The 17,779-nt window shown below is 37.8% G+C and overlaps 1 protein-coding gene and 1 long non-coding RNA gene across 2 annotated transcripts in view; one reads left to right on the top strand and one right to left on the bottom strand.

The window, feature by feature from the left end:
• Positions 1-300: 300 nt before the first annotated feature.
• DHX32 (DEAH-box helicase 32 (putative)) overlaps positions 301-17,779 on the top strand; it is a 25,215-nt gene continuing 7,736 nt past the window's right edge. Inside the window, exons 1-6 of the mRNA XM_080598541.1 lie at positions 301-1,706; positions 4,374-4,567; positions 5,915-6,287; positions 8,786-9,031; positions 11,145-11,244; positions 11,343-11,501. Coding sequence (XP_080454667.1) covers positions 1,437-1,706; positions 4,374-4,567; positions 5,915-6,287; positions 8,786-9,031; positions 11,145-11,244; positions 11,343-11,501 — 1,342 coding nt within the window. The 5' untranslated portion in view covers positions 301-1,436. The remainder of the gene's footprint in view (positions 1,707-4,373; positions 4,568-5,914; positions 6,288-8,785; positions 9,032-11,144; positions 11,245-11,342; positions 11,502-17,779) is intronic.
• The window catches only part of LOC308197666, a 4,451-nt gene continuing 2,621 nt past the window's right edge, over positions 15,950-17,779 (bottom strand). The window contains exon 2 of the long non-coding RNA XR_013953215.1: positions 15,950-17,361. This is a non-coding gene — a long non-coding RNA (uncharacterized lncRNA). The remainder of the gene's footprint in view (positions 17,362-17,779) is intronic.

Here is a 17,779-nt window from a genome sequence, read left to right as displayed (position 1 = left end):
TCCTGTCACCTTCACAGACGTTGCAATCAATTAGGTGTGTCCTCACGGATGGTTTGTCCAAGCCTGTTTTGTAGTGCTGATCAATCACCTGGTCCTTCTGCCTTTCAGAGATGCTCCTGCAGATCACATTTGGTTTTGGCCCTCAAACTGGGCAGTCTTTGCTGCCAGCCACGCTAAGTGCCAATAATCAGCCAGTTCTGTGAGCAGCATATAATTAAACTTGTCTCGTTTGGATTGAGATATTCAGGCTGCTGAACAAAAGATTTTCTCCTACTTCTCTGTGTTGGTTTTCTATGCTGCTGTCATCAAAGAATGCATTAGCAGCCTTGCAGCCCATATGGTCCAAGGTTATGAAACAAGAAAAATCTGTAAGAGGCAATAACTTTTGTTATATTACTTAATACAGAAAAACCTTGACATAGAAAAAGCGCATCAGCATTGTGCTCGTGGTCTGTTTGTCAAGACATTATCAGTATCGTTGTTCAACAAAAGACTTGCCTCTGGAACTAAAATAAAAAATGTTATTTAATATTTGTGCTACAGTACAGATCAGTCAAGATTAGGAGGCTCTATTTTGCTACTTACGAGCCCTAAGAGTTGGAGTTACTTTACATCAGTGCTTCCCTCCTCTTTGAAGGCCACTTCTGGTGCCCTTGAAGGGTTAGAATTGGCATCACTATGCTTTTTACAATGTATTAAAAATATTCTAGATTTTTAATTACAGCAAAGGCTGCTAAAGGACTTCCAAGAAGAGTTAATACACAGGCTACATACAAAGACACGTTACGACTTTCTAAAGCGCTGTGTATAACATCGAACCGCTGGCTGCTCCTGGCAGATGCCGTCCAGCATCAGTTTCCGTGCGTCAGCCCGCTCCCGGCCCCAGCGCCCAGGGGTGAGGCCCATTGTGCCGGGATTAGCCGCACACATGACCGTCCCACGGGGACAATAACCACCCTGCGGCTCCTATTCACAGCCCCTGGGCACAGGCAGGAGCCACAGAGGTCAGGCTCAGCGCGCTCCGTCCCAGTTATTCTCCAGCCCAGCCAAGCAGCAGCAGGCAAGAGCACCAGCAAACACGTTGGCTGTTACTTCTGGTCTGTTTTTTTTTTTTTTTTTCAGTGCAAAAACTGCTACTGCGAGACGTCTTTTGGTGCAGTCACCAGTATTTTGAAACTTGGGCTAATTTTAAAATATATATATTTTTGAGGCTTTTTTGTGTTATTAAGTGACTTGGAGTGGGACGATCTGAGAACAAAGCAGGCAGCTGGACCCCGCGACTGAACTTCAGCCCAACTGTTCAGCCGAAATACTAATCCTGAAGCAAGCAGGAATGGATTTCCTCGGGCTTACAGGGCCTGCGTGACCTATCAGTACAAAGGGCTCCCTCCGTCATCCTTAATGTGCTTTTGCTGAGTGTAGTATATGTAAGAAAAATGGAGTTTTTAACATTTTCTCCAGAGATCCACTGCTTTTCAGAACTGCTTGACTGCAGTGATGGCGATGAAGAGGAAATACTAGAATTTGGAGACGATTTACAGCTTAATCCTTTTGATGGCTTGCCTTACTCTTCCCGTTATTATAAGCTTATGAAAGAAAGACAAGAACTTCCAGTATGGAAAGTGAAATATACTTTTATGGAAAGTTTGCTTCATAATCAAATTGTGATTGTGTCAGGAGATGCTAAGACTGGCAAGAGCTCACAGGTGAGTATTAGAAAATACTTTGTTGAGCTTTTCTTATTTTTGGAATACTTATTATTGTACGCTTCTCAGAGATACTAATCATATTTTACTTCTTGCACAATTTTTTAAAATAAAAAAAAATAAAGTGTTCAATTTACTATTCACTTATACTAGATGCACCAGTATCCAGATTTATGTTATCCTGGTGTCTGGTTTTGGTTAGTAGTAGGCTGTTGCTACACTGAGTGCTGTGTGGCATGGTAATATAAAATATAACAGCATCCAGTTCTGAAGAGTTCAGCTGCAGTGCAGGCACACAGCTGTACTGGTGTCTAGCAATACTGCGTGTAAAAACAGATGTGCAGCCATCTATTGTAATCCGAGGTGTTAAGGCCAGAGAGAGTAAAGTACTAAAGGTGACAGAAAAATCAGTCAAATATAGATGTAAAGCATATATAAAAATACATATTTGAATAAGTTTCTGCAAATACTTACAGGCAATTGACACTTACTTTATGTTTCTCCATAAAAGCCATTTTACATAGTCGATGGTGTCTTTTAGGCTTCGGGGTAAGTTGTGTACTGAAGAATAATAATTTTCAGCCTGTGATTGTCTACTACGGTGTCATAAAACAACTAACAACAACCTCAAGCTACAACTTTTTACATTCTAAATACTAAATTTTAAAATTTCAAACCCTTTCTAAACACTGGCTGAGGAACATGTACATTAACTACTGTAGTTTAAAATTCAGAACCAAATATATAAAGAGAGAAAAAAATACTGTATATTGTATCTATCAGTACATGTACTGTAAATTTTTGTTTTGTTCGTATATGATAACATCACATCTCAACTTGAAAACCTATCAACTGTATAATTTCAATTCTGTTACAGAACATATCAAATACAATCCTTCCTTGCTGACGTTACAGGTGCATTTTCACTGTCTTCAGAGAGGCCAAGGCTAAGTATAAAATAGTCTAGGAGTTATTTCAAGCTGCTTTAGTATTTTGTCAGTAAATCATTCCTTTGGCATTTTGCTGGCTGCTATTTTGCTCAGCTGGAAAATTTTGTCATCTCCTCCCTTGTATTGACTAAACTTGTCATTTCTTCCTCTTTTTGTCCATCATCACATTGAACGTCAAGTGGAAATGGTAAACTCTGCAGTACCTCTGTTGGATTCAGCTCATATCCGTACTTGGAAAGCATGGTTTTGTTCTGATTAATGTTATATCAGGAAAGAAATACAGTGGATTTGCAGGCAGTTCATAAGAGAAGGTGGAGAAGTTCTCAGGGAATGAAGGACTGAAATCAGTAGGGCTGTTTCTCAGGGAGAAGCCATAGCCCTTCTCTCACTCCAGCTAAGAGCAAATGGTTTTTCAAGAACACACGATTTACAGAATTAATGGGAAATGCATCACTAAAGCCAAGATCTCAGTTGATTCCAAACATATACATATCCAATAGGACTATTAAATTCTACCGTTATAATAATGTATATAACAACCTAAGTCTGTTACTCCAATAAGCAGAGAATTGTCAAGCGAATATTATCAGCCACAATATGAGTGTTTATGGCTGGGAATTAGGAGGAAACTTTCCTGCATGTAAAGCTATAGGATAGTTTACTGTTGCAGGGCTTCTCGTACCTGTCAGAGACTGATGCTGGACACTGCTAGAGATCACATATGGAACTAGAAACATTATCCTTCAATTGAGAATTCCCATGTTTCCATTAAAAATGCACACAGCGCCTGAGGCCTGGAATATTTCTTGGAGTGGAAAGTCTTCACCCCCTGTAATTGACTGTGATTTATATAAAACAAATTTTGTATAATAATAAACTGCTTATTGACAACCTTCAGCTCTTTCAATTGTCCTAAAACAGGTTTAACAAGATGTAATACCTTACTGGCTTTTTAACCATTTTTATAAACACAAATAACTACACAGAAATAAATTTTATGTGGCTTATGTTGTCACACCTAGTTTACATATGTTAAGTAAAGCAAGGGATTTGAAACCTAATACTTTCACTGAAATAATATTTACAATGAAATTGTACATTCTTATAGCAATAACACATGATTTAGTATTTTCCAGTATTGATTTTCTACTGTAAATATATAAGCTAGAGAGCTACTTCATAACTTTCTGGAACAGTTCAGCTTCAGATACCTTGTTTGCAAAGTAATTAATCTGCAGTTGCATTTATTTATTTATTCAGGTATTTATCAGTTTGAAATCCTCTTCCTCCTGGGACACATTTCTCACGCCAAGCACCTGAATACAGCACCGCAGGGGCAGGGTTAGCACTAAGCCAGCTAGAAGCCTCAGTCAGCAGATGCTCACGGTGACACTGCCCGTACTGCCTGCTCCCAGATGCAATATATTCTCCCCTCAGCAATGTGTTCAAACTAATCCAAGTCCAGTTGAGAAACTCCCAGATAGACCTTTCAGCTCATGTCACCCCAACTCTCGACCGTTTAAGAGTGTCAGACTTTTGACATTTAGCTGGTGGATAATTTCTGTGCCAGGAGAAGCTCGTCTGCCCTTAGTCGGGCAGAGAGCAAGCGCCGGGTGCTCGGGTCGATTCGGTTCTTCCACAGATTTCTCCTTTTGCATTACAGCCTCTGTTAAACGTGTTAAGCCCTGAAGATGCCCGTTTTCTTGTTTACACGTAGATCCCCCAGTGGTGTGCCGAGTACTGCCTGTCCTCTGGCTACCAGCACGGCGTGGTGGTGTGCGCCCAGGTGCACAAGCAGACGGCCGTCTGGCTGGCCCTGCGCGCAGCCGACGAGATGGACGTCAGCCTCGGCCATGAAGTGGGGTATTTCGTCCCGTTTGAATGCTGCTGTACAACAGAAACCATCCTGAGGTTCGTGTGTTTAGTGTTTCAGCCCTTCAGCCTAGTGCGTGCCTTACGGTTCTTTGCGAGGATGCTGCAAAGGCTCGCAGTGGGCGGCTGCCCAGTCCTTTGTAAAGTTGCTTCTAATATTTTAAAGTATAACTATTGGAGGTTTTGCGATTAGCCAATAAACTGTAGAAGGCCTGAAAGAGGTATTCTGTATTTAATTGCAGTAGAGATTTAAATGGGGTAATGCTAGCATCTGCGCAAAAGTTCTTTAACCGTCTCGGTACACTCTGTATCCTTCTACTGTTTCTTACTCTGTGTTCCAGGAGTGTTTGTAGCCATAAGAGAAAGCAAAGCCAGAATATAAAAGCAATTAAAATGCTGTCTAGTTGAAAAAAAAATTAAAAAAAATCATGTCTAGAAAAGGGTGTATTCAGTAATGAGAAAAGCACTAAGGAAGATTTTTAAGGAATAAGAAATGTACATAATATGTCAGATATAGATAAATAAAAGCAGCCACACAAGGGTCCAGATTTTGAGCCACTCTGAAAGCTAGATTTGTTTTATCAGGTTACTTAATATAGCATATTAACATATATATGACTATAAAATTTGAGCCTTTTTCCCAGCAACATGAGCTCCCCCTGATTTCCAGTGCAGGGAAGGTACTCACCACTTCTGAAAATCAAGTTCCCCTGCTCTTCCTTTTATGTCTTTTCTTTTTCATGGAGAGCTGCGTACCCCTCACCCAGCAGCATGCCTTCCTGCAGCTGCACCTGATGTGAAAGGGAGACGAGTCCTATCCTTCCACATGTTGAAACCTGGTTCAAGAAAATTCAAAGTCCTACTGAGCAACACAGCGAAAAACAATATCCTTTGTAAAAATTATGAGTAGCAGGAATAATAGGAAAAAAAGTGGAGAAGGCCTTACAGTATGAATTAATCTCTCGTCTTGGTTCTGGCAGTACATCAAGTGTGTGTGTACACCTTCATTTCCTTATCTGAAAACATTAGTTCATAGCTTAAGGATTAGTTATGGCATGCAATATGCTGAGATAGTTTGGAAGATGAAAAGCAATATAAGTGATGATTTTAGGGCAGAATTATTTCTTCTTTTGCCTAGAGCATCTTTTCAACTATAGTGCCATTTAACATCATTGACTTTCATTGAGTTTTTAGCCACTTAAAAAGGATTTAAAGAGGAAGATGAGACTGTGATACTGTCTACAAAATAGGCAGTATTCATTCTTATCAAATCTGTCTTAGTAGAACAGAAAGAACAAAGCTGTCCCCAGACCTTGAATTAATTTCTTAGAGTCAAACCTGAATATTCCAAGAAACTTTGTGCAGTTTTCTGTTTGCATGGTGCAGATACTGTACAGACGATATGCTGCAAAGGGAAATGATGTCTGCTCCTCTTCTGAACTCCTATGGAGTCATCATCCTGGATGACGTGCATGAGAGAACTGTTCCAACTGATGTGTTACTTGGCATTCTCAAAGATGTCTTGATATCAAGACCAGAACTGAGGCTGGTAATACTCACTGCACCTCACATGTCCATCAAACTGCAGAATTACTGCGGCAGCGTCCCCTTCATAAGAGTGGAAAGCAAACACCATGCAGAGGTCGTATATTCCTGCAGCATTCAGGAAAACCATTTTCTGTCTGCACTGAGACTGCTCTTTGAGATACACCACTCAAAAGAGAAGGGTGACATTGTGATCTTCCTGGCATGTGAACAAGTAAGTTATTAACTCATTCTAGGATTTCTGATTTTAACCAAGACAAATTTACATCTGTGTTTTTATATGACCTATAAATATCTTGTTGCCAGAATTTAAGACACTGGACATTGTTAACAGCTTCATTTCAGGTTGTGTTTTTTTTTTTTTTTTCTGCAAAAGTGTTTTTGTATGCATAATGCTTCATTATCTGCCCAAGGAAGTGGTAGAGTCCCCATCCCTGGAGGTATTTAAGAGACAAGTGGCTGTGGTGCTTAGGGACATGGTTTAGTGGTGGACTTGGTAGGGTTAGGTGGTGGTTGGACATGATGATCTTATGGGTCTTAACTCGAATGACCCTATGAATCTATTATTATGTATATAATGTAAACTAAGAATCTATCAATTTTTTGTAGGTTTGAAGAAAACCATCCTCTTCCTGTGTGATGCAAAAAATAGCAAATGTGGCATACAGGGACAGGAGTCACAGATGTAGGGAGTTAATGCATTGCAACCCATTCTGGCATTGGGCTTATCATACTTTATTTTATCCCTTTTTGGCAGGAATGGACACATCCAATTCGCATAAACATCCTACTTCACATGAATGTTTTTACCCTAAACCTGCCTACAAGGTCTTTCCATTTGCATTCTCCTTTACAGTTGCAAATTTCCCAACCATTTGTGTACACAACAGCAGGAGGTAAATGCCACTCCAGAGGTGCTACAGATAATTCAGGAATCCATACGGATTTAGCTGTTCTAAACAGTGACATCTCTGAATCCCTAAAGTGACGCTCTAAATTCACTGCTGTCAGGATTGCATAATTAGGTCCTTCTCAAAAAAAAAAAAAAATCACAAAATTTTACACCCGTCAAACCAATGTGCCTATCACTTATATTCAAATAAACATTTTAAAATTTGGAATTATTTTAAATTATTATTATTTTTAATTTCCTGATAGTGGTCTCCATCCTTCCACTTTGTGAAATTAAATCTGCTTTAGAACAACAAATTAACTTTCATAGCTCCAGATTTGTGAGATAATGACTTTTCACAGGCAAAGATAAATTACTTTGAACTACCCAAGGGGTTTTGGTTTTGTATTTTTCTTTTGATTGTACTGCTATTCATTGTAAAAAAAAGGGGGATGGATATGTAACATTTTTAATGATGCTAGTAATCAGTTATAAGCTTCTTAGACACAAATTTTGCAAACATTAATGAATTCCCTGTATCAGTTCCTAAGATTACAATACATAATGTTAGAGAGAAAACACAGGCTTTCCATTTGGAAGTACTGGGAAGAAAGTTTTATTTCTGCTAAAAACAATTCTGACAGGCAAGCCCCACACAATACTAAAATAATAATTAATTTATTGCTGAGAAGAGATTACTTAGTTTTCTCTCTCATGATGAACAAAACTCTTATGAATCGCTACCCCACAGTTCACACCCCACGTGATCTTGCTTAACTGTGATTTAAAGTTTCAGCTTGCTAATGGCTCACTGTTCCTTAGCACTCAACTTTTTTCTTTCTACTGAACAAAAATGTGAATAAACCAAGAGCATTAACATTTTTGGTGTTGTCTTAGTGCCAGCCTTGCTATTAGATGTCATTACCATATTTTTGTAAGATTTCTTATGGAATATTGTAATTGTAACTACTATGGACGTAGTGTCACTCTCAAAGAGGAGCTCAATGTGCTTTTTCAATTTTGAAAATTTTTACTAATAAATTAAAAAAAAAATCTGTTTCAAACTGAGTGAGTCTATGCCTATTAAAAGTCATGCATAAGGTAAATTATTCTATTAAAAAAAAAAGACAAAACCAAAACAAAAAAAAAACTTTTAAAATTTGTTTTTGACCTCTGAATTTGTAACTGTTTTTAAAGGTGGTGTTCCATTAATGTACCTTAGGGGCATTTTATTTACTTTATTAGTCTTCACAAAATTTATTATTAACTAAGAAAACACTATAAAAACTTATATAAGTTTTATATAATAAGCCTCACCAATGGCTCACCTGAGTATCTGTTACAGCATTCCCAGGCCTGCACACATGACAAATTTGCAGCAAAATAACCATTTTTCAGAACTAAATCACAGATGTGGATGCATCCTACATGTCCTATATACATAAAGGTTAGAGGCCATTTCATAATTTCTCATTCTTGATGTTCCTGTACTATATTTATGCACATCTGCCTTCCCCTGGAGGTTGGTTTGGATAAGATTAAAGCTGGAGAGAACTGTTAAGGAAATTGCACAGGAGAAAAAGACATTTCAAAAAACAGCCCAGATTTTCCATGGTCTACATTTAGTGGAGATGTTTGCTGAATTCTCATACATACTTCTGTTCCATTCTGGTTTTGTCTTGTAATGATCATTCATGTAAGATTTAAATGTTGTTATAGTTTGATATATAGATAAACTTCATTTTAGAAAAAAATGTTTTAAATATTGATATTTGTTTTTCACATTCATCATAAAAAAATAATCTTTCTCCTGATTACAGGAAATTGAAAAAGCCTACCAAATTATCAGACAGGAACAGTCTAATTTAAATCCCGACCTTGGAGAACTCATCCCAGTTCCTTTATATCCCACAAAAAGAGACTTAATCCCCAAACCAAATCAAGACAAGCAGAAATGCTACAAAAAATACAGAAGAAAAGTGCTGCTCACCACAAGCTTTGGAGAATCTTTGATTTGGATTAAAAATGTAACCTTTGTCATTGATGTTGGTGTTGAAAGAAGAAAGGTTAGTAAAGTTAATCAAAATCAGGATGCCAAAAATGAACAATGCATAGAATTTTTTTTCAGAGTGCAGGAAAAGGAAAGGTATAATTGGTGCAAGTGATTTCTAGAAATATATATATATATATTTCCATTCTTTCATAAATCAGATTGTATAACATTTTTAACATTTCAGTTACCAAAAGGTAAATAACTTCCAAAGACATTGGTATGTCTTCAGTTTCTTAAATACAGAGCAAAATACAATTAGTTCTTGGCTACCTGCTGGCAGTTTACCTGGTTTAGTAGATTAACCTCATTCCTTATTTCCTTAATTCCTGTGTAAGCAGCGTAGTGCCACAAATTAAGTAACACAGAAGAGGGGCTCAGACAGGAACGACTTCTTTTTGAAGTTGCTTCTGCCCCGTCTGCATATGTGCTTCCATCCAAGTAGCTCAAAACATTGCAATTTATTTAATTAAGACCTTTTACAGTTCATTCTATGTCCTCAGTTCTTGTTTTCCATCCCATCCTGGGAAGAACTACTGCAGCAGCAAAACTAGATCTTGTTTCATTTATAAAAAAGAAGGATGTGAAGTCCTAACAAATGAGTGACAATGTAGGAACAAGTCACTGCATGAGCTGGAAAGCTGCACTACTACAGGCTTTATAACCGCCCTACATTTTCTGCTAGACAAAATAAATATTCCAGTAACAGGCAAAAGGAAAAATATCAGAGGTTCTGTACATAATCTGCTATTGAATCACCCAAATTGAAATTAAGTGTTCCTAAACTTTTCAAACAGGGATGACTAATGCTGATTAGCCTGGAGGGTTAGTTCAGGCAAAGGGTTGGGAACTAACACTACCTCTCATTTTCATTACAAAAAGAAAAAGAAAGAAAAGAAAAAGTGTCTAACACTGGCATTTTTAAGGGTTCTCATTTTGGGGTTATAAACTAACTCAGCCTCAAATCAAGGAAAAAAAAAATGGTAATACTTCTGTGTGGGAGGAACAAAAGTCTAAATACAGTTTTCAATTAGACCATGCATAACCCAGTTATTTCTGAACTACAGTTGTTGTTTCAGGTGGATGACTGAAATGAATTTCACTTCCATTTTCAGTTGGATGGAGATGAATCTCAATTCCACTTTAATTTGAAGCCTAAAGTAGAAGTCAGTGCTTCCAGATTTCTGTGAATCACAAATATGAAGTGATGGGAACAAATCAGTTTCAACACAGTCCTGATGGCTGTCAAATCACCTTTATCAATTACACAGTTTCTACCCTTTAATTCGATTACTTTGTCATAACAGCTGAAGCTCAGTCCTCTAGTATTCATTCCTCAGCAAATCAAATTTACATTCAATCCATATGGCTGGAAGTCAGTTCAATCTAGGCAAACGTTTGTGCAGAAGGAAATCCCACATAAGTCTTGCAGTTGGGATATATAATGAATTTACCCAGTGGAAAATAAATTTGTCCATTGTACTGAAGCACATTTTATCTTTTGATTGAAATCTTGCTTAAAGTAGACAAGGTTGAATCAGATGACTTGACTAGAAAAATGCCTTACCCAGCTCTTGCCGTATTGTACAGAAACTTATGGACATCACCTGGTGGTTGGAAAAGTGAGTAAATCAGCTCCTTATTCTAATCAAAATAAACGTAAAATTAAGAAAAAAATAAATAAAATGGGACCTTGCACATCCACATTACAGTCCTTGTGTCCTGTACTGACCTGACAGATTTCAGTATTAAGACAAAAATCTGGAGCTATGGAACAGAACATTATCAGGCAGTGTTGGGATTCTTTCTTTGGAAGAAATAAACTTTTTTGATGCTTTTCTTGGTGATACAATAGATACATTTTTTTGTGCTTTAGTATGTTACGTTTCTTCAGAAAAAGACATCCATCTTAGAGAATACTTACAGAGCTATTGCAAAACTTAAGCATCTGTCAATTTATCAAAGTGTTGACTGTTCTCATTTCCTAGCTGGTGAAATATACGTTATAAAAAGAAATGAAACTGTTATTACACACTGTATTCAATAACCTAGACAAAAATGCAGTACAGACCAATACTTCTGTAGTCTTCACTTACTTATCTGATGCTTAATATCTCTTTCATTTAAAGGTGTACAATCCCAGAATCAGAGCAGACTCTGTTATAATGCAGCCAATCAGCAAAAGCCAAGAAGAGATGCATAAACAAATTCTGGGCATGTCTTCATCAGGTAGAATTATTAGCTCAAAATGCAAACCCATCAGTGTAATTATTAATAGGATCAATGTGACAACGCAAACAAAGTAATTTTCCTGAAAACTCTTCCAGGAAAACTCTTCTGCTTGTATCCTGAAGAATTTACACACAAAGAAATGAAACCAGATTTACCAGCCAAAATACAGGAATCAAACCTGACTAGCATGGTTCTCTTCCTGAAGAGGATGGATATAGCAGGCTTAGGACACTGCGACTTCTTAAGTAGGCCAGGTAATGATGATGCACCATTTTTCCATATAGTTTATATTACTTTTGTGGTTATTTAAAGAATAATTTTGCCCTGTTATTCACAGTACTGTTTTTATTGAAGTACTTGTAATATAATTGCCACTGCTTTTACCACTTACCTACTAGAACAACAGTTCATAGTGCAATAGTTGCACTTAGAAAAAGGGTACCCACTATGAACCATTTGCTCTGAAAAAGACCATCAAGTATCTGAACGGAATTGGAATTAAAAAAAAAAAATCAATATTCCAGATATCTTCTCATCTAGGTTTCATATTATTTTCCTGGAGCCCACAAAGAAAATTTGTGTCCCATTGTACAAGGCATCGTACAGATACCTAACAAAATATATTCTTTTAATCAAAAGTTTACAACCCAAATAAACTACTCTTGTTACCTTGGGGATACATTTATAGGAATTCAGCTATCTTCTTATCCTCGAGCATCTCCAATCTGAAATTTACCATAAGCTGTTGCTTAAGGACAATATTATTTATAAAATAAACCCAAATAAACTTGATATTAGGCAGGAAATATGCTGAATTTTCAGTTAAGAGTGCAAAGAAAGTGGTTGCTTTATATTACTATTATTATTTTTTGTTTTACTGACTTCATATTTGGGGGCTTTTTCTACAAAAGGAAATTCTCCTCTGTTCTGACCTACCACAAAATCTGAGTACCACTGCAAATGCTGTTGATTTGAAGCTAATTACAGTGAGGGAAATACCACTGATATAATTGCTTTGGAGATCATGTGATGTGTTGCTAGTTTCATTTATGATAATTTTCCAGTGCAAATAGGAAGACCTTTCATATTGTCCTCCCCTTCCCTCTACACATGCATGGAATTAGAACAAACACTTGTCCTTCACATCTTGTGCACCTTAATTAATCAGTCACAAAGTTTAATTCCCACTGTTGGGTGTTGTGCTACATTCCAAGTGGAATTTTAAGTGGAATTTATTCTGCTTTTCCCTCGTCTATCTGCTTTGCAAAAGCATACCTAACAGAACTGTGAAAAAACATCGCCCTCCTGAGCAGTAACTAGTTGAAGATTGATGAGAATCAGCAAGTATTTTGGCCTTGCGAGTGTCACCTCCTGTGCTGGATCCAGGAAACCTTCATGGAAAATGGTTATGGAACAGAGTTGGTTTCCACTAAAGTTTAGAAAGTGTTTTACTAAAAAATAAAATAGAAATAAAAATCTAAAATATATTATTGCCTTTACTTCATATGAAGAAAGCTGTTCTTGAACTGCAGAAAGAATTAGTTATGTTACACTAGGAAACGCATTCAGCATTTTTGGATTTAAAAGCACAATGGAGACAGAGTTGGTATTCAGTAAGAACGAAATGCTAGAGGCATTTAAGGATTTCACAGATGTACGAATTCTAAGTTTTGTCTGTATTTTGAGATAATGCAGCTGAAGAAAGGATCTTGCTGATGTGTACAAAATCGTAAAGGCATTTGATGAATGCATCAGCTTTACTTGGATGGGCATTAAATATGAAAAAGTTTTTGCTAACTAGATGAAAAGTGTGAGTTCAAGGTATTGAGAAATTTGAGGAATTACTGAAACAGCGTGAGGAATGTTAGATACATTGCTTGACCAAAAAAAATTCCCACAAACACTGTAGGGGGTTAACTGAAATGGGATGAGAAAGTCTGCAGAAGTTCCTGGTCTTCCTGTCTCATGGCCCCACAAAATCAAACATTTGAAACACTGCTTTAATTGTGTAATAAAACTCTTCCCGGTTTATCCTAGGATAGACCACACAATGACTTTATTTGCCTTGGGGCTTTCTGCTTCTTAGTGGGCAAACAACCTCTTTCCTACTAAAACTTGGGCTGTATTCCTACTGCAGCTCTCCAAAGATGTCTGTAGAAGCCACCCTGTCAGAATACAGACAGTTTCACATACCTGGTGCTAAACAGGTTTGTCTGAAAGAAACAGGACTACTGATGTAAGGATATTTGTAAGGGGATTTAGTTATCTCACTGCACCGGCCAACGAACTCAAAACACGTCAAGCTTTCAAGCACTGAAGACCTCCTTTTGGGCCCTGCACCCTCCCAAGAGCTTTGGGTCAATGATCGGTACCTGTGGAAGCCCGAGTTCCCTCATCTGTGCTCAGAGCCCTAACCTGCACGCTTGGTGCCGTGGTGGCTATAGCAGCACAACAGCACCCAGCTGAGCCAGGGACTGATTAAAGCCACACCCTGAAGTTAAACTGGTCCCAGTTAAATTACAGCCCTGCGGCTTTTTCATCGGTAGTCATAAGGTCAAGTAGTTTTTAGACCTTTGTGGATTGCAAATTGCAGGGGAGTGTTGCAGACGAGGTGAAGAAAACAGCTTCCAGAGATGGAAAGCATCCTCTCCTCTGCAAGAGATCTGCGCTTCCCAAGAAAGCTTTGTTATTTTTGCAGCAGCTCAAGTTTAGTTGCACAAGTCTTCTGAAACCTGCAGTGATGAGGAAGGCTGAAGAAGATGAGGAGGGGTCTCCAAGATGGTATGCAAGCATAGAGTGGAGAAGATAAGCAACAAAGCTCCCAAAATGAGAGCCGTTTTGCCCACCCTCAGCCAAGCAGGGTACAAGATCAACTGGAAAACAAAACAAAACAACACTGCAATATTTCAGTATGCTCTCATTTGACTTTGCCAAATCAATTGCTGTTCAGAGGATATAGGTGCTAAAACCAGAAATAGCCTATTTTTCCCCCGCATAGTTTGTCCTGAGATTGACTACTTAATGGCTCTTCACCTCCTTGATTTCCTGTTGAGCAGAGGGAGCAAATGTGTTGCAGCTCCCCTGTCATGCTCACTCCCAGAAACAACGTGCCACAGGATTGCCCATGCACCATTTCTGTTCAGCTAACATTTTCAAGTTTTCTTTGCAATGGAAGAAGGAGAAGGGTTATGTTTATTTATTTATTTATTTATTTATTTATTTATTTTTTAATCAAAGGTGAATTTCTCCTAAAGAAAATGACTTCACCGAAGTGTCAGAGAAATGTATGGGCATGATCTGGCAAACAGAAAACAAATTAAATGTACACATAAATTCATTTATAAGGAAAAAATGCAAGATGCATAATATGGAAAGAATTTCTTCCAGTTGTATGAAGTACTTCTTCACAGCCCATTCCCTGCACACAGATTAGTGAACATATAGTAGATAAGCAAAGAAACAGAAATTACCTCAGTAAAATATTTTATTTCTGTTCAACAACATAATGCACAAGGTTTTCTTTTTCTGCTGCTCTTCCAGAAAAAAAATAAAAGCCTGGATTAACTCTGACTCATTACTGCATTATGAGAGCAACAAACATGTCAGGCTTACAGCTGCTGCATTTAATTCATGCTATAATCAAGATGAGCAAATGCAGCAGACTTGTTACCCTTTTTAGAATTCATGAGCCATATGAAAATGTATTTGGCACTGCAGTTCTGAAGTGCATTATTTGAATTCCTGTGCCACTATAATAGCGATGTCCTTACATGTTTATCAGTTAATCAGCTAGATCTTTATTGTGTTATATAATGGGAGAAAAGAACTCTTTTCACATAGATTGCCGCAACATTATGCATCACTGTAAATCACTGGAAAATCCTTATTTAAACTATGCAAATCAGTATAAAGACTAAGCCATGTAAAATTTCCGTAAGAAATCAAGGTGAAAGCAGTTTGCAGATTCTGCATTTGTGCAGAATTATCATAAGCAATTTTCAGATTAAAATATTTGTCGATGGCCATGGATCCCATGACATTTGAGACCTATGCTATTGTAACTCCACTGAGCAGGTATTTCTAGAATATCCATAGTAACAGGAGTTGTATAAATGTGTATCATTTCAAATCGTTTCAGAGAAAATTTGTTTGTGTGTTCTTTCATTAGAAACAGAGTGTGTCAAAGACAGAAGCCACGCGAGGTCTGCTCAACAGAGAGCACTTCATGGCGGATTTGTTACTCGAAGCTCAGTTGTCGATTCTTTTATGTTTTAATTTCGGAACTTGATTGATTAAATAGTATTACATATCGCATAATGGAAAGCTTTCTGATAGCGTAGATATGGCCACACACTTTGCATTCTGTACTGCAGCCTGGGCACCCAACAACCGAGCACATAGCATGCTGCATGCAGCCACCTGCTTCGAACAGGGAGCTGCTACCACTGCCCCACAGAGGGTACCCCAAAACGGGGAGGGGTGGCCCAGTACTGTTAAAGCTAGACTAAGCTCATGTCATTCAGTAAAAAGTAACAAAATAAACCATATTAATTATTAAATATTATTAATATTAAATATTTTTTCACACTTACAGGACTTTAAATTATACTCTGTGGATAACTGCTTGTTGCACAGTCATCTATATGCCTTGAGGATGACACAAAGCAGAAAGAAACCTGACTTCCTTCACAGTCACTGTTAGCCCTGCAGCGTGGCTGTAACTCAGGGCATTTATGTCAGGAAAACACAGGTCAGCCCCCATATCCTGGCTGTCCCCTCTGGCAGAACAGCACAGTAGGGTCCATTACCAGCCAGCTCGGAGGCGTGAAGCAGCAGCATAAGCAGGAATAGAAAGGCTACAAAGTATGAGTTTGGCAAAGGAATTTTAATGATCAATTATAACTATAATTTCAAAATAATAGCTATAGAATTGGTAGCATCAGAGCGTAACAGACTCATACAAAAAATCGAGCCTCAGAAGTTACAGGGAAAAAAAAGAGATTCAAGATGAAATCTGCACACAGAAGCTTGTCCTAAGAAACAAATACCAAGAAAAAATCTTTGCATAATTCAAAGAAAACCTGGCACTAGATTTCTCCATATCTTCAGTTCGTTATCCAAAGAGTAATGTTAAAACAAACAAACAAACAAAAACAGAAAACGCCATTCCCCAGAGCTGGTCTCCCTGCAGTAATTACTCTGGCAGCTCTTCATGCTGTTAAACCTAATAGAAAGTGGAAAAACTTGTGGTTTGCCAGGCAGCGAATCAGCTCTTTAAAGACAATGTCCCTTCACCTGACATCTGTTTCAGCTCCAACTTTCTAAGAGCTACCCTGACATCCACTTCAGCTCTAACTTTCCTACAGTTATTTCTGTGGAAAGGGAAGATCTATCAAGAAATTGGTATTTTAGGCACTCAAAACTTTCACTGAGTAGGAGATGAGAACACAGGGCCTGTCAAGTTAGATCCTCCAGATAAGCATGATATGCCAGTTCAATGGACTATTAATAATCATGAACTGTACCTTTCATTCCTGTCTCTAATACTCATTCTTTGTAGAACTTTGGGCAAATCACTAAATCATTTGCTTCCTTATGCAACAAGAGTAACACTTTCATATTTATTTTATCACCCAGTAAGGGCTTCAATTTCTGGCGTGTAGGATGTGATACAGAAAAGATTAAAGGTGCAGCTACCTTTAGAAACAGCTTACTCTGTTCATGTCAAAGCTGCAAAAAGCTGTGAAACTAAGAATGTCATTTTAAGTTAGCTTGAAACCCTCAATAAACAATTTCAATGCTAACAACGACATTTAGCTACACATTTGCTTTACAAAGCCCACGTGTGACCATCACCAGTAGGATGTGTAATTAATAAAAGTGGTCCAGCTTCCCTGAGACAAGTCCAGAGCAATCCAGCCTTAAGTAGCCAAAGAACACAGGCAAGGGAAAGAAAATATCGGAGAAGGAAATAACTTTCAAACTTCCAGGGATGTGACAGCTTCTTGTTGAAAGTACAGGATGTGTCTTGAGAGCTTCTTTTTGACTTTGCTCCTGTGAAAGCAGCAGCTGAGTCACCAAGCCTCGCGGTTTGCCTCCATGGCAGCAGCGGCCCTAAAAATAATGATGCTTGCATCATTATAAGACAATGCAGGCCGTTCTTTAAAGAAAAGCTTTCCATATTTAAGCATTTATACTAATTTTATTTATCATGATATACATTAAATGACATTACTACATATAATTACATTGTATTAATATAAGAATAATATCTAAAAGAACCCTTAAATGAGCATTTGCTGCCTTTACAATGGCTTTTTATTGACTGAGTTTGTGCCTCAAAATGCAGACTAATATACGAAACCCCTATTCCAATTTTCATTTTCTTACTATTCCTTCACCTGCTTAATCTACTTTTACCATCTTGTCTTTTCTAACACTATACAACTTTAGGAGTCAACTTTTTTTTTTTTTTTAATGTAACACTGATAGCAAAATTGGGAAGTAATTTGTGCTTATAAATCTCGAGGCA

The sequence above is a fragment of the Anser brachyrhynchus genome (genome assembly GCF_964034855.1).
Source record: "Anser brachyrhynchus genome assembly, chromosome: 6".
NCBI lineage: Eukaryota > Metazoa > Chordata > Aves > Anseriformes > Anatidae > Anser > Anser brachyrhynchus.
This window is presented reverse-complemented; position numbering and strand designations above follow the sequence as displayed.